This window comes from Selaginella moellendorffii, unplaced genomic scaffold (assembly GCF_000143415.4).
Source record: "Selaginella moellendorffii unplaced genomic scaffold, v1.0 SELMOscaffold_22, whole genome shotgun sequence".
NCBI lineage: Eukaryota > Viridiplantae > Streptophyta > Lycopodiopsida > Selaginellales > Selaginellaceae > Selaginella > Selaginella moellendorffii.
The window spans coordinates 505,495-529,426 of record NW_003314283.1 but is presented as its reverse complement, the minus strand read 5'-3'; the positions used below and the strand labels follow the sequence as shown (position 1 = coordinate 529,426).

The 23,932-nt window shown below is 44.6% G+C and overlaps 6 protein-coding genes and 2 long non-coding RNA genes across 12 annotated transcripts; 3 read left to right on the top strand and 5 right to left on the bottom strand.

The window, feature by feature from the left end:
- Positions 1–7,822: 7,822 nt before the first annotated feature.
- Positions 7,823–12,081, bottom strand: LOC9642145 (ABC transporter B family member 15). The gene is made up of 9 exons (XM_002973471.2): positions 11,833–12,081; positions 11,691–11,745; positions 11,462–11,637; positions 10,948–11,405; positions 10,654–10,883; positions 10,302–10,612; positions 9,407–10,240; positions 8,360–9,357; positions 7,823–8,289 (listed from the first exon to the last, which is right to left on the bottom strand). Exons 1-9 carry the CDS (start codon positions 12,067–12,069, stop codon positions 7,932–7,934), a joined length of 3,657 nt encoding a protein of 1,218 aa, XP_002973517.1. The 5' UTR covers positions 12,070–12,081; the 3' UTR covers positions 7,823–7,931.
- On the top strand, positions 11,173–12,001 carry LOC112347517. The gene is made up of 5 exons (XR_002992783.1): positions 11,173–11,231; positions 11,281–11,426; positions 11,493–11,578; positions 11,695–11,828; positions 11,922–12,001. It is a non-coding gene; the product is annotated as an uncharacterized LOC112347517 (long non-coding RNA).
- A 5-nt stretch (positions 12,082–12,086) lies between the features above and the next one.
- On the top strand, positions 12,087–12,493 carry LOC112347518. Its single transcript, XR_002992784.1, has 2 exons — positions 12,087–12,276; positions 12,346–12,493. It is a non-coding gene; the product is annotated as an uncharacterized LOC112347518 (long non-coding RNA).
- Positions 12,422–14,467, bottom strand: LOC112347516 (lysine histidine transporter 1-like). 3 transcript variants are annotated; one of them, XM_024678520.1, is made up of 8 exons: positions 14,277–14,466; positions 14,077–14,222; positions 13,626–14,021; positions 13,112–13,574; positions 12,948–13,053; positions 12,799–12,890; positions 12,680–12,748; positions 12,422–12,602 (listed from the first exon to the last, which is right to left on the bottom strand). In XM_024678520.1, exons 1-8 carry the CDS (start codon positions 14,289–14,291, stop codon positions 12,504–12,506), a joined length of 1,386 nt encoding a protein of 461 aa, XP_024534288.1. In that variant the 5' UTR covers positions 14,292–14,466; the 3' UTR covers positions 12,422–12,503. The 3 variants fall into 3 exon arrangements, with proteins under 3 accessions (XP_024534288.1, XP_024534290.1, XP_024534287.1); XM_024678522.1 differs by having other exon boundaries at positions 12,428–12,602; positions 12,799–12,866; positions 14,277–14,467; XM_024678519.1 differs by having other exon boundaries at positions 12,428–12,602; positions 12,799–13,053; positions 14,277–14,467.
- A 561-nt stretch (positions 14,468–15,028) lies between these two features.
- LOC9642144 (lysine histidine transporter 2) lies at positions 15,029–16,944 on the bottom strand. 2 transcript variants are annotated; one of them, XM_024678535.1, is made up of 8 exons: positions 16,882–16,944; positions 16,679–16,824; positions 16,212–16,616; positions 15,692–16,148; positions 15,538–15,643; positions 15,382–15,473; positions 15,258–15,326; positions 15,029–15,208 (listed from the first exon to the last, which is right to left on the bottom strand). In XM_024678535.1, exons 1-8 carry the CDS (start codon positions 16,897–16,899, stop codon positions 15,110–15,112), a joined length of 1,392 nt encoding a protein of 463 aa, XP_024534303.1. In that variant the 5' UTR covers positions 16,900–16,944; the 3' UTR covers positions 15,029–15,109. The 2 variants fall into 2 exon arrangements, with proteins under 2 accessions (XP_024534303.1, XP_024534302.1); XM_024678534.1 differs by lacking the exon at positions 16,882–16,944 and having other exon boundaries at positions 16,679–16,870.
- A 126-nt stretch (positions 16,945–17,070) lies between these two features.
- On the bottom strand, positions 17,071–18,969 carry LOC9642582 (ribonucleoside-diphosphate reductase small chain). Of its 2 annotated transcripts, none has more exons than XM_002973469.2 (10): positions 18,756–18,969; positions 18,522–18,682; positions 18,425–18,473; positions 18,204–18,330; positions 18,075–18,140; positions 17,897–18,013; positions 17,679–17,841; positions 17,549–17,619; positions 17,348–17,476; positions 17,071–17,278 (listed from the first exon to the last, which is right to left on the bottom strand). In XM_002973469.2, exons 1-9 carry the CDS (start codon positions 18,925–18,927, stop codon positions 17,359–17,361), a joined length of 1,044 nt encoding a protein of 347 aa, XP_002973515.1. In that variant the 5' UTR covers positions 18,928–18,969; the 3' UTR covers positions 17,071–17,278; positions 17,348–17,358. The 2 variants fall into 2 exon arrangements, with proteins under 2 accessions (XP_002973515.1, XP_024534304.1); XM_024678536.1 differs by having other exon boundaries at positions 17,071–17,275.
- A 192-nt stretch (positions 18,970–19,161) lies between these two features.
- On the top strand, positions 19,162–20,567 carry LOC9642143 (rhodanese-like/PpiC domain-containing protein 12, chloroplastic). Its single transcript, XM_024678537.1, has 8 exons — positions 19,162–19,390; positions 19,461–19,562; positions 19,639–19,733; positions 19,794–19,894; positions 19,947–20,057; positions 20,124–20,232; positions 20,286–20,336; positions 20,397–20,567. The coding sequence occupies exons 1-8, from the start codon at positions 19,177–19,179 to the stop codon at positions 20,475–20,477; spliced, it is 864 nt and encodes a 287-aa protein (XP_024534305.1). The 5' UTR covers positions 19,162–19,176; the 3' UTR covers positions 20,478–20,567.
- Positions 20,502–22,216, bottom strand: LOC9642581. Its single transcript, XM_002973468.2, has 3 exons — positions 21,041–22,216; positions 20,654–20,968; positions 20,502–20,591 (listed from the first exon to the last, which is right to left on the bottom strand). Exons 1-3 carry the CDS (start codon positions 22,214–22,216, stop codon positions 20,586–20,588), a joined length of 1,497 nt encoding a protein of 498 aa, XP_002973514.1. The 3' UTR covers positions 20,502–20,585.
- Positions 22,217–23,932: the final 1,716 nt, after the last annotated feature.

The following is a 23,932-nucleotide window of genomic DNA, read 5'->3' as shown; positions in this document are numbered from 1 at the left end:
TGAATGATATTACTAAAAAATATATTTTTGGAAATTGTATTGCTTATATATATGTAATTGAATTTCAAAAGAGAGGCCTTCCATATTGTCACTTTCTAGGGATTTTATCTCATGAAAACAAAATTAAAGACCGTAATGCTATTGACCAATATATAATGGCACAATTGCTTGATCCTCAAAATGAACTTGAAATTTCTAAAATAATTACATCTCATATGATACATGGTCCATGTGGGCCTCTTTACCCTCATAGTCTTTGCATGGAAAATGGCACTTGCTCAAAAGGTTATCCAAAAAAATTTAATTATGAAACTACTTTTACTGTTAATGCATATCCAGATTATTATAGACCTGATAATGGCCATACATTTCTAAAAAATGGGTGTTATATTGATAATCGTTGGGTAGTGCCTTATAATAAATAGCTTTGTAAAAAATATAATGCTTATATTATTATTGAAATTTGTGCTACTAAAAAAAAATATTAAGTATTTATTTCAATATATCTATAAAGGTTATGATTGTGCTACAATTGAAATCCAATCAGCAACCCAACAACCTAATAATATTTTAAATTGGGATGAAATCTCAACTTTTTTAAATACACGTTATGTATCTGCTCCAGAGGCAATATGGAGACTTTTTAAATTTAAAATGCATGGCGACCTTTATAATTCGTCTTTCTATCCATCTTCCAAATTTTCAAAATCCATTTTATAGAAGGTTATGAACAAATGGCACTTCAAAAAGCTACTCAAAATGGTATAATGTCGACAAAATGGTTTGAATTAAATATAAATGACCCAAATGCTAAATAATATACATATCCTAAAATCCCTTTATATTATACATTTAACCCTCATACTCATAACTGACAAATTCGATATACAAGAAATGTCATTCCCCGAATGTATTTTGTGTTGCTATCTAATGTTGAACTATATCATTTACGTTTTATTTTACTCTATAAAAAAGATGCTACATCTTTCAAAGATCTCAAGACAATTAATAATATTTATTATAACACGTTTCAACAAGTTGTAGAGGCAACAGGGTTTATAGTTAATGATACCGAATAGAAAAAATATTTAGAAGATGCTTGCTTTTTTAGAATGCCATCACAATTAAGACAATTATTTGTATTACTTTGTATCTTTTGCACTCCAAAATATCCTTACTTCTTATGGGATAAATTTAAAGACTTCCTCTCTGAGGATTTCAAGCAAACAAATCCAATTTTTCATTATGAACATGTTTTAATATAAATATTAAAATGAAAATGCATGGAAAAACTAATCAAAACTACCATCTACCTTTGTCGTCTAAAAATTTTGATGATGAAAATATTGTAACTCAACATAAATATATCAAAATGTTGAACAAAATATTCCTCGATTTAATCAAGAACAGTTAAATATTTTTAATGATATTCTTAATGTTATTGATCACCCAACTGAGCATAATTGATATATTTTCATTGATGGCCCTAGTGGTACTGGTAAAACATTTCTTCTTAACACTTTTATAAATATTTTACAATTGAAAAAAATAAATATTGTTAGCATGGCTTGGACAGGAATTGCAAGTACTTTACTCTATAATGGCCGAACTTCACATACTAATTTTAAACTTCCTGTTCTAATAAATGAAACATCAACTTGTGCTATAATTACTGATAATGAAGTAGGTATAAGAATCAAAACTACTAACATATTGTTATGGGATGAAATAAGTATAGTTCACACTCATGCATTCATTATTGTTGATCGAGTGTTGTGAGACCTAAAAAACACATCATTACCTTTTAGTGGCATAATTGTTGTCACTAATGGGGACTTTAAATAGACACTTCTAGTCATTCCACATGGACATAGAGCACAAATTATTTCAAGTTTTGTAAAAATAAATAAATTATGAAGGTTATTTAAAAAGTTATCTTTGAAAACAAATATGTGGCTTATTGAAAGTGATAAATCATGGTCTGAATGGCTTCTTAAAATTGGAAATGGTGAAAATTTTGAAAATTTACCATCTTTACCTTTTAACTCCATTTTATTACCTCATACACAATTAATTTATTCATCTATTATTGATTTTGTCTACCCTTCAGTACTTGATATTTTAAACCTTTATATTGCAGCCAATCGAGTCATATTTACCCCACTTAACGATGATACATTTGCAATCAACAACACTATTGTCTTTAGATTACAAGGTGATACATATATCTACAAAAGCATTGATTTTGTTAACATTGAACATTCTGAAAATTTTCCAACAGAATTCCTAAATTCTATCACACCTTTTGGTCTCCCACCACATAAACTCTCTTTCAAACAAAGTGTTATTCTTATCCTCCTAAGAAATATGTCTCCATTAACAAGATTATGCAATGGCACACGTCTCATCCTAAAAAATGCACTACCAAATGTTTTAGGTTGTGAAATTGTGATGCGGGTGTGAGTGCATGGAATATGGAAAGGGAATACAGAAATGTGCATATCAATTAGCCTAAAAACCCTAGCTTATATACAGGAGCGAGTGGTCCAGATTAAAACCAATCCGACGGCTACCAAAATCCCACTACGCTAATATTAGTATACGGCATCGTAACCGTACACTTGGCCCTCACATCATCCCCTCCTCTCGGAATAATGGAAGGCTGTCAGGGTTCTCTTGTAGATGGGCCGGGATCTGGAGGAACGTCAGGAGGAGGCATCGGCGGATCTGTAGACGGTATTAACTGCTCCTGATCTCTTTGTATGAAGCGTTTTAACCGCTGCACATGCACAATCTCCGGAGGATCGGTTTGCTGAACGTCATGCCGAACCTCATAAACTTGCGGTCCAACTTGCCGCAACACCCGATACGGTCCTTTCCACTGCGCAAGGAGCCCCTTAGATAAACCACGTACCGTAAGATGGGGAAAACGAACTAACACCAAATCATTCACTTTGTACTCCGCAGGTGGACGATGATGGGAGTTGTAGCGCCGTTGTTGTCCCACTTGTACGCGGCCTAAGTGTTCGGCAGACTCTGCTCAGACAAGTGGAAGAATGCTTGTCAAATACTGATCCCATGACCTAGCATCAGGAGCTCGTGGCAATCTCGAAGGTAAACCCAACTCTGTTGGTAATATTGGATCATGACCATATAGAAGTTTATATGGTGAAGCACCAACAGAACTCTGCACCCCTGTGACATAGGCATACCGAAGAGACGGTAAATGACCATCCCAATCCGAATGCTGAAAGTTCACATACTTCGAAATCATCCCTTTGAATGTCCGAACGAGCCGTTCCACCAGACCGTCTGATTGTGGATGATAAGCACTCGTAAAAGTGTGGCGTATCCCCAACCGAGATATCAAAACATGAAATACCTCAGCCATAAATGCAGGACCATTATCCGAAAGAATCCGCTCTGGACAAGAATGCTAGAACACCACTCGATTGAGGAGGAAGTATCCAACAGCAGTTGCAGAGGCGCTAGCAAGAGCACCAACTTCCACCCAACGAGTCAAGTAGTCAGAAGCAATAATAACATACTCATTGCCAGCAGTCGATCGTGGAAAAGGTCCCATAAGATCAAACGCCACCAACTCAAATGGACGGGAAACTGCAATTGACTCCAACCGTCCTTCCGCAGCACAAGGGGGAGTATTACGAGCTTGGCACCAAACGCAGCTACGCACATACCGGATAATATCACGTCGCATCTCCGGCCAATAGAAAGACCTGCGCAGCTTCTCGGTGACACGACGGTGTCCCATATGCCCACCTAGAACAGGAGAATCATGGTAGGCATGGAGAAACCGCGGAATAAACACCGAAGGTACCACCAGTCGTAAATGATCATCAGGATCCGTCCCCACAAAATAAAGAAGGCCATCTTCAAGGCGATATTGAGAATGTAAATGCCGGAAAGGCAAGTCATCAGCAAGTGATGTAGGATTCTCAAACCCATCTCGAAGCCTTCGAATCCACGGCTCAATCTTTTGAGCCTCGCGAACCTCCTCAAGAGAAGGCAAATCTTGCTCTGCACCCTGTGGACACTGAACGTCAAGGACAGCAACCGCCGACGGCACAGAATCCTCATCTAGAAAATCCACAGATGCTGGAACAATAGGTTCGTCAGAATGATGAGAAGTGAGTGGAGAAGGAAGAGGAGCTCGAGAAAGGGCATCAGCATCAGCCATAGAACTCCCTGGGCGATGAACAACATCGAAATCATATATCTGAAACTTCAAAGCCCATCGAGCCGTACGACCAACCAGGTTCTTCCGCTTCAATAATGAAGTAACAGCATCATGGTCACCTTCAAGTAACGTTCGAGAACCATGTAGATATGCATGAAGTTTCTCGAAACCCCAGACTGCTGCTAAACACTCCTTCTCCGTCGTGGAGTAGTTCATCTCCGCTGGTTGTAATGTACGGCTTATGTATGCAATGGGATGGCACTGACCAGGCACATTCGAGCTCTCTTGCATCAACACATCTCCAAGACCAATGTCAGAAGCATCCACGCGCAAAATAAAAGGTCGAGTGTAGTCAGGATATGCCAAAACCGGAGGAGTTGTCAATAGCTCCTTGAGATCCACGAACGCCCGCTCACAATCTAGAGACCAAATGAAAGATGACGTTGATGACTTCAGCAACGCTCGCAATGGTGTAGTGCGATCGGAAAGATGATCCACAAAACGACCAAGATACTGCACCTTACCCAAAAAACGCTGCACGTCATTCACACACTTCGGAGTAGGGAACTTTAGAACAGCCACAAGTTTGTCAGGATCAACTTGCAAACCCTCACGAGAAATACGGTACCCAAGATAAGTTGTGTCCTTGGACCCAAACACGCACTTCGACCGCTTCAGCTTTAAACCAACGTCGCGTAGCCGATCCAACACTTTACAAACATCACAAACGTGCTCCTCCCACGTCCCCTCCGAGTGGATCAAGACATCATCAATGAAGTCAGCAGTCACTTCCGGCATATCGCAAAGAACCTCGTCCATCATCCGCTGGAAAGTTGCTGGAGCATTGTTTAAACCAAACGGCATCACCAAGAACTCGTACAAACCAAATGGTGTACGAAAAGCAGTCTTAGGAATATCTTCTTCGGCCATCGGTACTTGCCAATACCCAGAAGCAAGATCTAGCTTGGTGAACCAACGACTTCGCCCCAGACGATCCAAGAGATCAGCAGTGTGAGGAAGAGGATACACATCTGGAATCGTCACTTTGTTTAACGGATGATAGTCGATGCAGAAACAAATACTCCCATCAGGCTTGGTCACAAGATGAGGTTCACATGCCCAAGGACTCCACGACTTCTGAATAACACCCTTTTCCAGCATTTCCTTGACGTTTGCTCGTAAAATTTTGATCTCCTTAGGTGACCAACGATGAACAGGAACCTTGATTGGACGAGCATCCCCGGTTGGAATTGGATGACGTATGGCAATCTTGGCCCCAGACGATAGGTCAAATTCAAAGAGATCAGAATACTCCTTCATGAGCCGGTCAACTGCTACAACACAAAGATCGTCGGAGGGATCGGAAAAGGGAAAAGCAGAACAAGATGGAAACACAGAAGGAAGGAGTGGGGAAACAAAAGTAATGGAAGCAGAGGTAGAAGTAGAGGGACGAAGAGGTATGGAAGTGAGAGGAATGGATGAAACATAAGGAAGTATGAGACAAGGGGGAGAAGCCTCAAAGTCACACTTGGCATGATTGCGCTGCAACCAATCCATACCAAGAATGAGGTCAAAAGCTTGACTCGGCACCACCCGCAACGACTGCAACTCAAGCTTGAGATCGCCTACACGCACAACCAGGTCTACCTCATCCTGTGCACATGCATGTGTACGGCCGTTGCCATAAAGAATGAAAACTGGTTCTGCCGCACGACGCAAGTGTAGACGACAACGTGTGGCAACAGGTCGAGCAATAGAAGATAAACTCGAACCTGTATCAACCAACACGGAGAGAATAATAGGAGACTTCTTGTTATAAAAACGAGCTTGGAAAGTAAACACTGGATGAACTGGTGCCGAGTGAACCCCTTGATGATACTCCCGAAAGAAAGATGGAGGGGTCACTGATTTATTCGCGCAAGGTCCCTCCGTTACTCGCGCGACTCCTCGTTTCCCGGATGCATCTCGGTGTCCAGACCTTCCACTGTAGCAGCACCCAGGGGACGTTGCTGACGCCAAGGTCTCCACCCAGGAAATGGAGGTCGCCAATCCGGAAAACGACGGCAACGCTGATAAGTATGACCAACTTCATCACACGCCCAGCAGCGAACATCACGGCCACGACCACGTCCTTGCGCTTGTCCTTGGACTCGAGCAGCAGCAGCATCAACCTCCATTGGAACAGGACCATCACCCATAGGAAGTGGAGTGGAAGGACGTGCAGCGAGAAGTGGAAGAGGCGACGTCTCATAACGTTGTGCCAAGCGAAGAGCATCGTCAAGGGTGGCAGGAGCAAGTGCATGCACAAGTCCGACAAGATCTTGACGAAGTGCTGGCCACAACATTCCTAGCTTGATCCGCTCCGACATATTTGGCTCCGCACGAAGCAAAAGACTTCGGAAACGAACGCCAAATTGCATCACCGACTCCGATGGCCCTTGGCGAAGACGATGCAATTGTTGGAAAGCATCATCACAATCATCGGCATGTCCGAAGGCGCGTTTGAAGACGTCCGGGAGAACACTCCAATCCCCACGAGTAGCTGCACTCAAACCATTGTACCACTGCAACGCTGTCCCTTGGAGACACGTGGGAAACTCACGCAACCGTCGAGCATCATCCCAAGAATGATATGTGGCAATCACCGTAAAGTGATCGAACCAATGGTACACATCATCCCCAGGATTCCCGCGAAAGAACTCCAGTCGAACGCGAGGATTGGCATCAAGAGCAGGAGGAGTTATACCACGTGCCATGAACGCCGCCATCAACTGAGTTTGGTTGTTCAATTGCAAGCGCATAGCATCAAGCAATTGAACCAACTGCTGCTCTAGAGTCAAAGGAGGAGATTGCGGATCGGCCATGAAGATGAACGAAAAAGAAAGAGCAAAAGAAGAGAAATGACAAAAAAGCTGGAAAGAAATGGTAGATCTAGACAATGCAAAAAGTTAGATCAAAACCAAAATCCTGAAAGGAAAGAACAAAAGAAAGGAAATGGAAAAAGCTAGATCTAAACGATGCAAAAGCTAGATCTAAACCAAAATCCCAAATCCAAACACTCCCCAGGGATAATCAAAGGTGCCCCTCAACTCCACCAATGTGAGTGCATGGAATATGGAAAGGGAATATAGAAATGTGCATATCAATTAGCCCAAAAACCCTAGCTTATATACAGGAGCGAGTGGTCCGGATTGAAACCAATCCGACGGCTACCAAAATCCCACTACGCTAATATTAGTATATGGCATCGTAGCTGTACACTTGGCCCTCACATTAGTATACGGCATCGTAGCCGTACACTTGGCCCTCACACAGGCAATTTAAAGAGACAAGAGTTTTTATCCCACGTATCACACTAATACCATCAAATACAAAAATTTCATTCAAAATGTCCAAATGACAATTTCCAATTCATTTGGGTTACTACTTAACAATCTCCAAATGCCAAGGATAGATGTTTAACTGAGTTCGAGTTTATTTGCCCCACCCAGTTTTCACTCATGGGCAACTTTATGTGGCTTTATCAAAATGCACATCTTGACATGGATTTGAAATTAAAGTTCAAAACACCACATGCCAGGGTCACCTCTTTCCACAAGATCCTTCTATTTTTACAATTAACACTGTCTATAAAGAGGTTTTATATTGAACTTCTTTGTAAACCACTTAGCACTTGCTGGACTCGTACTAAACATAAACGAAGGTTTAAGAAATTATAAAAATGATATGAATTTTAGGTCTGCATCCTAAGGAGGGACGAGTAGGCGCCCTCTTCTCCTCTGCCGAGAAGCTCCTCGTGAGATCCGATCTCTACAACGCGCCCTGATTGGATCACCGCGATGCTGTCACAGCTCTTGATCGTGGAGAGTCTGTGCGCGATCGTCACTGTCGTCCGGCCGATGATCGTTTTGCTCAGCGCATCCTGGACGAGGCGCTCGGATTCCGCGTCTAGGGCGCTGGTGGCCTCGTCCAGGAGCAATATTGCGGGGTTCCGGAGGATCGCCCTGGCTATGGCGATTCGCTGCCGCTGCCCTCCCGAGAGCTGCGCACCTCGCTCTCCAACGGCCGTGTTGTAGGCATCGGGCAAGGAGCTGGAAAGATCCCAATGTAAGTCACATATTTCGATCGATCGCTCTTCTCTCTCGCTCTCGCTCTTCTCACCTTATGAATGTGTGGGCATTGGCGATGCTTGATGCGTGGATAATCTCTTGCTCGCTGCAGGATTCCTGGCCAAAGGCGATGTTGTCGCGGATGCTGGCCGCCAAGAGGACGGGCTCCTGGCCGACGAGTGCAAGCTGCCTTCTCAGTGATCTCAGGTGAAGTGTTCTTATATCCCTTCCATCGATCATCACCATGCCTTGCAAGGGATCGTAGAATCGCTGTATGAGTCCTATGATTGTCGATTTTCCGGATCCGCTTTGGCCGACTAGCGCCACAGATTTCCCCGCCTCTACTCGCAAGTTGAAGCTCTTGAAAACCATCATCTCCGGTCTCGATGGGTATGCAAAGTCCACATTGCAAAGTTCCACCTCTCCTTCGATTCTGCCAACTTTGGCAGAATTCGTGTCGTCCGCGTTGATCTCTGTCTTCCTGTTTAGAATGCTAAGCACTGACTCGATGACTGCAGATCCTTTGGCCAAGTCCGGTGCTAAGCTGAGAGCCTCGGCCAAGACCCGGCCAGTGCTCAAGAACACGAAGAACACCTTGAAAACGTCCTGCAAGGTTGCCTTTCCCTGGGTCAGTAGCACCCCTCCATACCAGAACTGAAGGGCCCAAGACGCATAGAGGACGAAGTTTGCGACTCCAAGGCCAAAGCCAGCAATGTGGGACTGTTTCTTTGCGTCTTTTGTTGTTGCATCAAGCATCGTCTTCATAGAGCTCACGACTTTGTCTTGTGCAGATAGAGCTGCCACAGTTCTGTGTTGAGACACCGCCTCTGTTGCAATCTGAGTAGCCTCATTTTGTGCTTTGGCAGCTTTCTTGGCAAAGCCTTTCAAGAACACCAGTTTTACGTAGTAGCAGAAGACAAGGAGGGGCTGTATACCGATGACAAGCAGGCCCATTCTCCAGTTGACAAAAAGTACTATGATAAAGCTCACCGCCACTGCACTGGCCGTTTGAACAAGCAACGACACTCGATCAGTGACGAGACTCCGAATCTGTAAGTAAACCAATCAGAAAAAAACATCTGAAATGACAAAAACCAACCATGTTTGCATCTGTTGCCAGGCGGGAGCAGATCATGCCGCTGCTGTTCTCGTCCTTATCAAACCATCCAACTTCGAAACTTAATATCGACGTAAGCATTTTGACCCTCACTTGCTTTGTAAGATGTTCACCCACTACTGCAAGACAGTAATGTTGCAGGAGATTAACGGTGAAGGCCGCTGCTGCGATAGCCGCAAACAGCATGCTGCACAAAGATACTGCCTCCTTCAGTTCCTCTCGGTTTTTCGTGTAGTAGACTGTCAACATGGAGCCGATAAGGAGTGAATAAGAAGGCTGGACGAATCCGAAACCCACTCCTCCAACCAACCCCAGTGCTCCGTCTGTCCGCTTGCCTCGGGTAAGAGATATCAATAGATCCCACAAAGTTGATTTTGGTGAGTTATCTGATCCTCCGTCATTTTGTTTCAGCTGCTCTGGAATGGCTTGTTGGCTAGATACTTTGGGACTTGGAGGTGACTCTGGTGTCGTGGTATCAATTCCAGGTTTGCCTTGTAAGTAAAGGAGTGCTGAGTAGGCTCCCTCTTTGCCTTTCGAGACCAGTTCGTCGTGTGTTCCTAACTCGATGACTTTTCCGGAATGCAGGACAGCAATCAAATCGGCAGTCTGAATCGTAGACAACCTGTGAGCGACAATCACTGTGGTACGTCCCAGGCTTGCTTTGTCCAGTGCTGCTTGAACTGTTGCTTCTGATTCCGTATCCAATGCACTTGTTGCTTCATCTAGGAGTAATATAGGTGGGTTTTTTACTAGTGCTCTCGCAATAGCAATTCTTTGCTTCTGTCCTCCAGAGAGCTTTGCTCCACGCTCACCGACCTTGCATATTTTTTAAAGCCGAATGTTAGCCAAGGAAGTCCTTTGATTTGTACCAATGTACCTGTGTGTCGTAAGCATTTGGAAATTGCATTATAAAACTGTGTGCGTTGGCTGCATTAGATGCCTCAAGGATTTCGTCGAAATCAGCATCTTCCTTTCCGTATAAGATATTTTCCTTGATGGAAGTAGCAAACAAAGCAGGCTCTTGGCTCACAAGTCCAATTTGCTTACGATACCATTTCAACTGCAAGGACCTGATGTCGTACCCGTCTAAAAGAACTTGTCCTTGCAGAGGATCGTAGAAGCGCTCCAACAGTGCTATTACCGTCGACTTACCGGATCCACTGCCACCAACCAGTGCAATCGTTTTTCCTGCAAGGGGAGTCATAACAAGTAAGCGAAGATTTTCTCACCTGGTGGTATGCTTAAGTTCAATTCTTGTAGGACTTGCACCCCAGGCCTGGCTGGATAGCTGTGCAGAACATTTCTGAAGTCCAGTTTCCCGGCAACGTTTGTGAGCTGTTCGCCATTTTCATCGTCAACGTCAATTGGTGGGACTCGTGCAATTGTTTCATATATTTTGTGAGCTGCGACCCGCCCTTCCGAGAATGTTCTTATGTTCGCAGCAGCAAATCCCAACGACCTGACCATTCTCTCAAGTGAAGTGAGTACAAGTTTAAATTACTTTTTCTCTTTCTAATGTTTACCTTGCACCGTTGAGCAGAGCAAGGCCGGTTGTAATAATCTCAGCACCGTTAGCCTGCCGGCGCATGACGAGAACACTTCCATACCATGTCATAAAGGACCATATTGCGAATGCTATTCCTCCGGATCCCAGTGCCAAGCCTTTCGCATATCCCTGCTTCACTCCCAGGTGAACTGTCGCTTCCAGCAATTGAGAGTAACTTTTGAGAATCTTGTCTTCTGCAACGAAGGAGAACACTGTTCGAATCGAAGCTACTGTTTGCTCCACCAAGCTGCCTGCTTTGCTGTAAGCGGATTTCTTTCGCACTTCAAATCGTGTTACCGCTTTCCCGTAGAGCATCCCAGGCATGATAAGCAACGGAGTAAAAGGCAGCACTACGAGTGAGAGCCTCCACGCCTGGGTGAAGCCGACTAAGTAGCAGCCGAGGAACTGAGTCGCATTTCGGATAAAGCTCCCCGTCTGCAGAGACAAGCCGAAGAGGTTAGTTTTGCTTTCGCTTTTGTGTTCATCAGCACCTTCTCACTAATCGCTTCCTGGACGAGAAAGGCGTCAGTGGAGATGCTGTTGACGACGTCACCGGTGGTGACATTCGTGTCAAAATAAGCTACATTCTGCCGTAGGACGGATCTGAGGTAAGCCGTCCGGATCCTTTTGGCTTGGCGCTCTCCAGCTCTCATCCAGCAACTCAACTCTGAAACCAGCGCACCCGTGATTCAATATCAGCTACATAAGAACGTTTTTTACCTAGGTACGACGCGATCCATGCCCCCAGTGCGATATACACGAAGACTTGAGCGTTCTGGAGCAAGAACAACATCAGCAAAAGAGACAAAGCAAGAGCAAGAAGAACATCGTCAAAAGACAGAGCAAGAACAGTAAAAGGTACCGCAAATATCTGGTCTTTGATTTGCGAAGCTTGCAGCTGTGGCCTTCCAAAGCTGTCGATGATATGACCCCGTGTGAGAATCATTGCAGGGATGGCGAGTCCATTGGCAATGGCTCCCAGGCTGCCTGCGGCGATGAGAAGAAAATCGAATGCATCCGCGTGCTTGAAGAGATCCAAGAATGGAACGGCATACGCAGAAGTATGGCGCTTCTCGTCGGCTTGCGCCAGGACTACCATCTTGCCTGGACAAAAAAAAAAAAAAAAAAAGAACTACTCAAGAATGGGAAGGTACTCGTTCACTTCCTCGTCGAGGCTTCTCGCTTATATATGCAGGCCACAACTCGGGGCTGCCCTGGGAGCGGCGATTACTCCTCTTTTTTTACTCTCCACAATAAGATTCTCCATCAAAGACTCGTCTACCGTAGGAAGAAAACGCTTTCTAAGGTACGGTTTCTTCCATCTGTCCCACAGAGATGAGCCTCACTGGGAAAATGTTTTTTTATTCACGAGCAGAGGCTTCATCTGGGGGCCGGTGGCGATGGAATCGATCTCGACTTTGTCTCAACGTACTTTTTCTTGGAACGTAGTCTAGCAGTAACATTTGAATTTTTCTTTTCTGTTTCCACTCTGATGCTGTGTTTAACAGGGATGGAGAGTAAATGACTCCCAACTTATTGAAAGAATTCCAGTTCCCGCCGTTTCATTATCAAGTTACGAAGGCCACCTATCGTCGAAGTAGCCATCACCGCTATTCCAAAGGAAATACACAACTAAAAACAAATGCAATGTGAGTCAGTAGCTAGAGAGTTTTAAAACAGTTTTTTCTTTGGTCTTTAATTTCATTTACCAGGTTTGCTATCCATGGCGGACTAAATGGCTCGGGCTTCCTACTCAAATGCCAGAGAACAGAAGGTATCTAAAAACAAACAAAGTCTTAAGTTCTGGATGTATCAAGCAGGAACTTACCACGTAAGTCGTTGGAATTAAAGCAAAACCTCCAAAGAAGGCTTCAAGATCACCAAAGAAAGGAAACGCTGCGGCCAGCATCAACGTCAGAACTGCGCTCAAAGGTAAAAAAAATTCATCGAAGAGATTCATCATCATCAAAGTCTTACCAACATAACTATATCTGCCGATCGTTCGCAGCATGAAGCTCAGCTCAAGCTCGTACTTCCTCTCCAAAAATGTTTCAAAGTTGCTGAAAATCGGCATCGCTAGCACCTGTGGCACATCCAAGAGCTCGAACGAAGAAAACCTCTGGAGAAAATGGAAAGCTTACCTGGTAGCTACCGCACAAGTGAATGAAAAGCATCAAATTCGTGAGAACAATCATCGGTTTGGGACTCTTGAGCCTGAGCAGGACATTGTCGATCCCCGGGCAAGTATCGCGAGTCTCGTTGCCGTAGAACCGGTATCCCACCAGCGCCACCGGCAAGTAGCAAAACGCGACCACGATATACGCGATCAGCATCCCTCTCCACATTGCTCGTTTCGAGGGGCGATTGCGAGTGCTTGGAATCGTCGCCTGGAGCTCGAGAGCCACATTGTGCGCGGCCGCCATCGCAAATGCCAGCTTACCGAGAGAGGTGAAGATCCCGAAAGTTATGTGAGCTTTGGATCCTTGCGGGTAGCCATGCTCGACATTCGCGAAACACGCGGAAGACGATGAAGGTGAAGGTGGTGACGGTGAAGGTGAAGGTGGATGGTTAATTAGAATGGAAACCCAAGTTAGTGTACAGTACCTGGAAGAGGATGAAGGTGAAAGAGAGTAACTTTTTTTCTTCGTTTCTTACCCAATGGCTGTGACTGCTGCTATGAATGACACCCAAGTGATTGATTGTAAGTGTGGGAGCTGCGAGAGCAAGAGCTGGACGGCCATGAAGACGAGCATCCAGTAGGTCAACTTCATGGCACCGCAATCCAAAGCATTGCATTCGTGGAAGAGCGAGTAGATGTGCTGGAGGGAATTCGCTCCCGCGACGACGTAGACTGTGTCGATTCCCACTTGGGCGATGGCCTGGAGTGGAGCGATGAGCCAGAATCCCAGAGAGTCGCCCAGGAGGTGCTGTCCCAGCTCAGGGTATCGATCGAAGCGGCGGCCCTCTTGGGTCTCGTGCAATCCAATCAGCTGCCAGTAGCACATCTGGCTCAGGATCATGAAGCCCACAATCAGGATGGTGCCGAGTTCCCTGGATCCTGTGAGTCGATCACGCGGTTCTGGAGAGAGTGGAGCATCACAATTACCATCCGAAGAAGGCCATGACTGTCGGCAAGCCCAAAACTCCGGTTCCCACCGTCACTGTGGTGATGTGAACCGCGGAATACCACCACCGGCTTGTCCAGGAATTGTTGAGCAAGATCCACGAGCGCCATCTCTTGAGGAGGGATTTCTGGGAGATTTTTGCGAGGATTTAGAAAGAAGGAGATGAATCTCTAGAACCTACCTTTATTCCAGCCATTGTCAAGAGCTAGCTAGCTACATAAAGGGATGGAGAATCCTGAGACATGGATCTCATGGAACTAGTTCATGAGTCGTGTGAGCAGTGAGAGTTCCAGTCCTCGTTCATGTGTCGCTGTCGGTGTTGGCACGTTCAAGGATGGCAACTGTCATTTCTTTGCAAGTTTTCTTTTTTTTGGGTGTAGCGATCTGATTCTCGTTGCTCTTATTTGTAATGAAAGATCCCTTCTTCAGTGTTAATGTTGACTATGAGCTATGAAAGTTTTACTTATTTAATCTCTATAAAACTATAGAATTCAGTTTTGACATGCTCGAAACTGGTAAAGAAACACTTGAACATGCCAACAACTGACTTTAATACTTTTTTTTGCAAATTTTTACCACTTTTATAAAGACTAAATAAGTAAAACTTTCATTAACGCTGAAGAAGGGATCTTTCATTACAACTAAGAGCAACGAGAATCAGATCGCTACACCCAAATAAAAGAAAACTTGCAAAGAAATGACAGTTGCCATCCTTGAACGTGCCAACAACTGACTTTTGGGTGATCTTCCCTTCGTTTCCTCTGGAAGGTACCGATAATTGCTCAAGAAAAAGGCTTTGATTTTTCTCTTTTCAATATCAAACTCCGAAGCCCACCTCACTAATTCATTCTTAAGCATTCTCACTCATAGCTCACTCTTTTTACCAGCGTGTCCACTCTGGTGAGCTATGAAAGTTTCAAATCATGCTGCAGGTGTAAATTGAGTTTTTCATTATAAACACAGCTGACTTCGAGAGAAAGAAAAAAAGAAAAACAAATTGTACCGATATATTGCTCAAGAAAAAGGCTTTGATTTTTCTCTTTTCAATATCAAACTCCGAAGCCCACCTGTGGTCGATGTAAACATCACCACGGTTCCAAAGGATATGCAGATCTAAAAATCAATGTATGAGCAGTAAGGACTTCAGAGAATTTCCACTTACCAAGTTTGCTATCCATTGGGGACTATATCTTTCTGGTTTTCTTTCAAAATGCCAAAGAACGGAAGGTATCTGGAAAAGAAGAAATAAATCTAGCAATATCATGATGAGATGATGAGATGATTACCACGTAAGTTGTAGGAACTAATGCAAAACCTCCAATAAAGGCCTGAAGGTCACTAAAAAATGGAAGTGATGCGGCCAGCAAAAACGTGAAGGCTGAAAGAAGAAGAAAAGAAAAACATAAACAAAAGACCTGCACATGAAAAAGTTTTAGAATTACCAACATAACACGATCTCATGATCATTCTATGTTTGAGGTTCGCCTCAAATTTGAACATCCTCTCCACGAGCGTCTCAAAATTGCTAAAAAGTGGCATTGCAAGCACCTGCACAATTGCACTTGTCAAGAACAGAGGAAAAAACAAGCGACGTACTTGGTAGCTGCCACACAGATGTATGAAAACCATCAAATCCGCGAGAACAATCATCGGTTTGGGATTCCTGAGCCTGAGCAGGACATTGTCCAAGCCGGAGCACAAGTCGCGTGTTTCATCCCCGTAAACCTTGTATCCCACAAGCGCCACAGGCAAGTAGCAAAACGCAACCACCAGATAGGCCACCAGAATCCCTCTCCACATCGCTCTTTTCGAAGGGTGGCGACTAGTGCTCGGGATCGTGGCCTGGATCTCGAGAGCAATGTTGTGCCCGGCTGCTACTGCAAATGCCAGCTTCCCGAGAGAGGTGAAGATCCCGAAAGCTAAGTGAGCTTTGGAACCATGTGGATAGCCATGCCCAACATTCTGAAAACATTGTGTAGGTGCAGATGCAGCTGAACCTGAACTTAAAGCAGGTTGCTTAATCAGAATTCCAACCCAGGCAAGTGTGCAATACCTGTCAAAGTAGTAAAACAGCTGTAAACAATTTTACCGAAGCGAAAAAAGAGCAGCTTTTTACCCAATGGCTGTAACAGCAGCGATGAATGACACCCAGGTGATGGACTGAAAGTGCGGGAGCTGCGAGAGCAAGAGCTGCACCCCCATGAACAATATCATCCAGTAAGTCAGGTTGATGCCCTTGCATTTATGGACGTCCAGCTCTTTGCATTTGTCAAAGAGTGAGTAGACGTGCTCGAGGGAATTCGCCCCGGCGATGATGTAAACCGTGTCAATTCCCACTTGGGCGATGGCCTGGAGCGGAGCAATGAGCCAGAATCCGAGATGGCGTCCCAGGATGTGCTGTCCCAGCTCGTGGTATCGATCGAACCGGCGGCCATGTTCAGTCTCGTGCATTTCAATCAGCTGCCAGTAGCACATCAGGCTCAGGATCAGGAATCCAACCAGCAGCATAGTTCCGAGCGCCCTGGAGTAAGATTGGTTTCATCGTGATCGATGGAACTTCTTGTGAGCGATCAGAGATCTTACCATCCAAAGTAGGCCATGACCGTCGGCAAGCTCAAGACCCCGGCTCCCACCGTCACGGTGACAATGTGCACGGTCGAGTACCACCATTTGCTCGACCAGGAATCGTTGAGCAAGATCCAGGAGCGCCATTTCGTGAGGAGGAATCCCTGGATCGAAAAAATACGAATCTCAAAGAACATAATGAATAAGAAATTTTTTCTAACTGTAAGTCCCCCAGCCATATGAAGTTTGCGAAGCCACGGCAGTGGAGATTCTTGAGTTCCACAATTTATGGATGAAGAGCTTCTCTCATTTTTCTTTCTTGAACTCCATTCTACCCGAGACTTGTTTTGTTTACTAAAAATCTCTTTTGCGTGTAAATAAGACTAACGAAAGACGTTTTCAAAGGTTGATTTTTTTTTCTCTTTACCAAAGCTTCCACCTTGCTTCCATTTCAGTTGATTTTTCTCTTCAGTCAGAATTGCCTCGAATCCCACTAGTTTGATTTCGTTTATAAACTTGTTTTCCACACTTACGTAGCGAAATTACTTTAGGAGCTGTAGTTACGTAGATACACACCGAGAACAGTGCTCTATTCGTTTTGCGGTCTTTGTCAGCCTGCTGGGAAGAAGAAAAGAAAATGTTAGTCCTGGAATGCCGTGTAGAAAGCGGCAGAGTGAATATACTTACATGAATTGTGTTTAGAAATCATCATCCAGCTTAAACACATGGTGATCGGCCTCCGGATTCGAAACCTTTGCCATGACTGACGCTTTTTGGTACTCGCCGACACGCTTCTCAAAGAAGTTGGTTTTCCCTCTGGAAGATTACACAAAAGAAAGCTTTGAAAAGAAAGAAAAGAAGAACGGGAAACTTCGAACGTTAACTTACTGAAGAGAGATCAGATCCATCCAGTCGAATGGATTGATCGCGTTAAACAGCTTATTGTAACCCAAGACGACCTGGAGAGACGAGAAAAAGAGGTTGAAACAAGAGATGTTTAGCAAGAAGATTTGCTTACCATTAAGCGGTCAGCTACGAAATCGATGTACTGGCTCATGAGCCTTGCGTTCATGCCGACCAAGTCACACGACAGCGCCTCACAAACAAACTGCCTTTCAATCTCCACAGCATCCGAGACGATTTCCTTGACTCTCTTTTCGTCCAGCTTCACATTTAGCAAGCTGCAAATCACCCGATTAGAGGCCAGATCCTTCGACTGGAGATCTTATGGCTTACCTGTACAAGAGGCAGGCAAAATCACAGTGGAGCCCCTCGTCCCTAGAGATAAGTTCATTGGAAAAAGTGAGTCCTGGCATGAGGCCTCTTTTTTTCAGCCAGAAAATCGCACAAAAGCTGCCACAGCAAACGTCAATGTAAAAGATCAAAATTACAAAAGAAATTCTCGATCTCTTACCTTCCAGAGAAAAAAATGCCCTCCACACAAGCAAACGCCACAATTCTCTCCGCGAACGACTGTGAGCTGGAGAGTCAAGCATCATGTCTTTTCATTCGGGAATTAAGCAATCAAGTTTCGGACTTGTACCTGTCGATCCAGCGAAGGGCCCAGTCTGCTTTCTTAGCGACACAAGGGATGGTCTCGATTGCATTGAAAAGTTTCGCTTTCACTTCGTTGTCTTTGATGTAAGTTTCCAAAAGAAGACTATACATCTCTGTGAAAAAAAAGCGAAGTAGCTGTAAGCTTCAAAATCACGCACAAGATTTGCAAGAGAAGGAAGAACAGTAGAAAAAGCAAGGGATTCATACCCGAGTGGATGTTCTCTATGGCAATTTGGAAGCCATAGAATGCCCGAGCCTGGCAAATGCTGTAAGACAAAGAACCCAAGAGGAAAAAATGCCTTACCTCCGGGATCTGGATTTCTTTCATGAAACGCACAGCCAGATTCTCCAAGACAATGCCATCCGAGGCGGCAAAAAAGGCTAAGACATGGCTCACGAAATGCTTCTCGTTGTCGGTGAGAGACTCCCAGTGCTTGGCATCCTGGGAGAGATCGACCTCCTCAGCTGAAATGCCCCAACTCTTAGCGGCGCTGGCAAATGAAACGAAGGGGATTTCTAGCTAGAAACCGGATCTCACCAGTCCAGAAGCTCGCCTCGGCCTTTTTGTACATCTCCCACACCCTGGGGTAGCGAATCGGGAACATACAGAAGCGCTGTGGATTGTCGGCGAGAATGGGTTCCTCTTTGGGCGCCTTGATTCTGGAGCCATCGTCAACGATGGGAGAGGAGGAAGCGAGGAAGCCCACCATCGCCCCGGCCTAGAACCCTAATAGAAAAAGAAAGAAAGTAAAGAGAGAATAGAGAGTATGGGCGGGGCTTTCAAATCTATGGCGCCAAGGCATATTCGATTAAATATTTTGTTTGTCTCAGTAAAATGTTGTGGCAAAATACACGTGGCATCTGGTCAAAGACCTAACAACGGTCAAGTGGGTCAAACAGTCAATCAATTATTCTGGAATCTTGTTACTGTGTCCATTTTTCTTTCTTGTGTGGAGAATATGCTTCGCTACGAGGGCTCCATTGCGTTGCTCCATTGCCAATGGCGTCGCCGCGCAGCGATGGCGCCGCTCGCCGCCCCTGCATTGCCGCTGCCTTTGGTGCCTGCGCTGAGGCTGGCCGCGAAGAAAATCCATCCGGCATTCAGGTTTCTCGAATCCAGGAGCTGGAAGGATGTGGCCACGGCAGCGGCGCATAGAATGTATTGCAGCGCAGGTAAGATTTCGTGAAAATTCCGCGACCTTCATCTTCATTCCACGGGATTCAAGCTTGTTTCCTTCTCCAGGCACTTCGGGGAATCAAGATCGGGAGATTTTAGTCCAGCACTTGCTCGTCAAGGAGGACCAGCTTCAATTGCTCACTGAGCTCCAGAAACGACTCGTTCAAGGTATGAGCCACCTTTCCATTGTCTCCAAATCGTTTCTTTTCTCTCGACTCTGTGATTTTTTTCCTTCTCTCTATAGAGGATATCGATTTGAGCGACTTAGCCACGGAGCACTCGATTTGCCCCTCGAAGAAAAATGGTGGGATGCTGGGATGGGTCAGCAAAGGACGCATGGTAAACAAACATTGGCCTGGCGAGTTTTCTCATTTGTTTTCCTTTTGTTCTTGCTATCAGGTGCCCGAGTTTGAAGAAGCAGCATTTAGCGCACCGCTGAACAAAATCGTGCGTGCAAAGACGAAGTTTGGCTGGCATCTACTTCAAGTTTTATCAGAAAGGTTTTGTCAATCGTATCACACTGTTATAACTTACAGTCTCTTGTGTGCACAGGCAAGCTGGCTTTTTGGTGGAAATCCAACCGGAAGAGCTCGCCAAGCGAATGAAAGACCCCGAATTCAGGGAGAACGCACAACTTCTTGACGTGAGAGAGCTCAAAGAGATGTAAGTGCTTGGATTTCTACTCCCAATCCTTCTGTGTAAAGCTCTATAAACTCATTTTTCTCGCAGAAAAATAGCTAGCCTGGATGGATTCAAGCCATTTCCTTTGAGCCAATTTGGAGAATGGGGACCAACAATCGGCGACACGCTTGATCCGGACAAAGACACGTTCGTCGTGGTATAGTCTTTGTTTTTGGCTTTTAAGTTCTTCGCTTGACCGTTTTGGAGCAGTGCCACCATGGAGTAAGATCGCTACAAGCAGCTCAATGGTTGAAATCCCAGGTCTAACATTTCACTGGTTTTCTTTTTATTGCTGACATGATCCTTACAAACGTGGAACAGGGATTCTCTCGCCTCCACAATGTGTCTGGAGGGATTCATGCGTATTCCACCAGAGTAGATGACAAGGTTCCAGTGTACTAGCTAGAACCATCGCAAAATTTGATCAAGAAAGCATGGAAAAAGGAACGACCATTATAGATCATACTCTAAATTCACCGTATCTTTGGTGTATATTTGCGGCTTCTAAATTCAAACCTGAGAAAACAAAGAGAAGTTTAGTTTCTAACCAAGAGAAGAAAAAAAAAAAAAAATTCTACCTTTTTGGAGTCCGCTGCAAGGATCTCGGCGATTTCTTTCACTAAGCGCTGGTCTTTGGGATCACTATAGAGTAGAACTCGCCGCTGGGGAGACTGCTCCTGATCTTTGAGCTGCTGGAGCTCGCTGAGATTTCCAAGCTCGAGCTCCGTCGTATCCACCACCAAGATCTGTAAATCCGGGCAGTAGCTCACCAGAGCCTTGAGCAGCCCCGTGCAGTCCCGTGTCTCCTCCGAGAGCTTCACTGCAACCTTCTTGAGAGCAAACACTGGCTCGTCTCCATCGAATGGTATCTCCGCAAAGCCACGGCAAAAGCACTGGCGGACAGAAGCTAGAAAACCTCGAATCAGTCCCCTGAAAGAAGAGAAGAAAGCTAAGAAAACACATACCTCGAGAAGATTGGACTCGAGGATCACGGCTTGCAAGCAAAACATCGGCGACAAGTAGTGCTCGATCCGGAGAGGCCTCGTCTCGGAGATGGAAGCCTTGATCACAAGGTGGCGGACGACTTGTGCAGCACAGACGATGTGTTCTATAGATTCCAGAGCCCAGCCTTTGCCATCCATCTCCAAGCTGAGCAGATGATGCAAGCTCGAGATGCGAGGCTGGCACGCCGAGTAGATCCCGAGATGGACGAGCTCGTAGCCATTCACTTGGAGCTCCTCGACGTGACAAATGTAGAGATCCTTGAGCCCCAGGGTGAGGAGCTCCAAGCTCTTCATTGGATACTCCTCGGTGGCCACCAAGTTGAGATACCGGAGGCTCGAGCTCTCCAGCGCCAGGGACTCGATCGGGTCGCAGCCCACGACCACGAGCTCCTCGAGAACTGGAGAGAACTTGACGAGGTCCTCGAGCATCGGCTCCGCGATGATCGTCCGGGAGAACTCGCAGCGCCGGAGCTGATTCAGGCAGTTGTTCAACGGGTTCTCTTCGATCCTCCCGCAGTGGATCTTCAAGCTGAGCAGGCGTGGGAACTTTGCGAGCCAAGTCCAGAGCTTGAAGTAGACGGTGTTTGGGCAGATCAAAGCCAGCGTCTCGATGCTGGAGCTGAGCCTCCACAGGCAGCCAAAGACGCGGCTCTCGCGGACTCCCTCCGAGGCATACTTTCTCGGGCACACAAATCTCACTTCAAAGTCCCGCAGGCCTTTCCTCTCGAGCAGCGCCGCCGAGATGACGCCCTCCGCCTGCCAAGCTTGCATCTTCCTTAGCACGAGCTTCAGAACCGGGACTTGGCGACAGACGCGACGCCACCGCCGGCACACGCCCGCGCACCGGGCCAGCATTCTCCCGTCGGAGATCCGCCCCAAAATATTGCCCAGCGCCTCGTCGGGGACGATCTCCAGGGACGCTGGCGTGGGATTCTGGGAATTGATCGCGTTGCTGGCCTTGGGAGCGAGAGTGAGGCTGGATCTGGAGGATTTCTGCGAGGATCTGGAGCGCACCGCAGCGGCGGCGGCATTGGCGGCGGCAGCGCCTGTGAACGATCTCTTGACTGGACGCTTCCATACCTTGTTGCTGCTGTTGTTCTTGGCGGTGGCATCGCCATCACCTTTCTTCTCCGTCATGGCATTACAACCGGAAAAGGAGAGAGAACCCTAAAAAAATTTGAGCCAAGAGGTTTTCCCAGAGTCGCTGCCACGTGTATTTTTCAATACATATTCTTAGTATATCCCATACAATTTTATCTGCCAATGAAAAAGAAAAAGATAGTTAAAATTTAATTTTTTTGTTCCAGCAACACCGAAATCTTTTTTCTTTATAACAGCCTTCATTAATATTAAAACTTAATAATAATAGAATCATTACAAAGTGCAAACCAACAATAATTTTACCTTAATTTTTTAATATATTATTTTTTAAATCAGTTCAGTTCTAAGAGATGGTAGAGGGCAAAAGAACAAGGAGCCAAATACATTCCTCAAAAGGTAGTTTAACTGCAGAAAAGAAGTATGTAAATAACCATCTTTATTCTTACAACTTGCTGCAAGGATTGAACCATGTAGCTCAATAGAATCTATATCGCAAGAGTCAGTGTAATCACTTCCTCTATTTAGCCTTCCAAATTCGTTACTTATACCATTATTAGTATCCACCATTACATTCCCATATCCACCATCCCCAGAATCACATTTTGCTCCAACCATCACAATTTTTAAAGCTTTATAAATATATAAACGGATATTAGTACAAGTTGCTTGAAATCTCCCACATATAAACTGGAACATGTCACAAAAGTTTTATAAATGAAAGTAATAGAAGTAAAACATGACTTACATCTGGTATTTCATCTATGCTTTTAGAAATGTCACTTACATTCATCCATAATATGGTCTTATTCGTGCTCACAAAAGGATTTATAGCATTATTAAGGGTGTTATTATTAGATTTTGCATTTTCCAACCCATATGTATAAGTACATGTGATTAGCAAGAGGATCAGTTGCACTGTAAAATTGATTTGCACAACCAAAGCCATAGATTTTTAGAAAATCTATATAATCAAAATTTATATGTGAATTGAGCTTATTTCAAAGTACCATAGGAAGTTCCAACACCACCTTGTACAAAATATAATATATAAACAATACTATATTATATTTGTGCTTGGTAACTTCCTATCTCTGTTCTATATATATTTATATAAAATAAAATATATAATAATTTATATAAATACTGTTTTTTTATTTCTTAGCAACAGCAACCTACTATTACTAAGTATTTAATATATTTTTAATGTAAAGAATAAAATAATAGATGACTTATGACTGCCAAGTATAAATCAAACTAAGTAGTTTAATAATACCCTAAAACATGCTCACACTATTATTTTTCCCTCCCATTGCAATCATAAACTGCTTGCCATTTGCCATTTGGGAGGTATGCCTAGGCATACTGTGGCCTAGACAAAAATTTAGCACGCTTTCAAAACATATATTAAAAAAGCATATGTGTATAACATACATGTGTGACTTACAAAATAATATTTTGAGCATTTCTTTTTTTATGCATGGCATGTATTGGTGCTTACCACATATGTATGGTAAATTCCAAATTAGTGCCATGTGTATGATTTTTTGCACTATATCCCCATAGTTAGATTTTTTTAACATGTTAATAGCAAGGTTTACAATTTTTAGTATGTGAGTTAGATTTTTAGTGCCTTTTCAATGCCATAGGGTTATCATTACATATTTAAGGCACTCCCCTTGGTAAGAGTAATGAAAAATACTTTGCAAGTGACTGGTTTTACAATGAATAAAGAAATTTTGCATAGATGAGTGT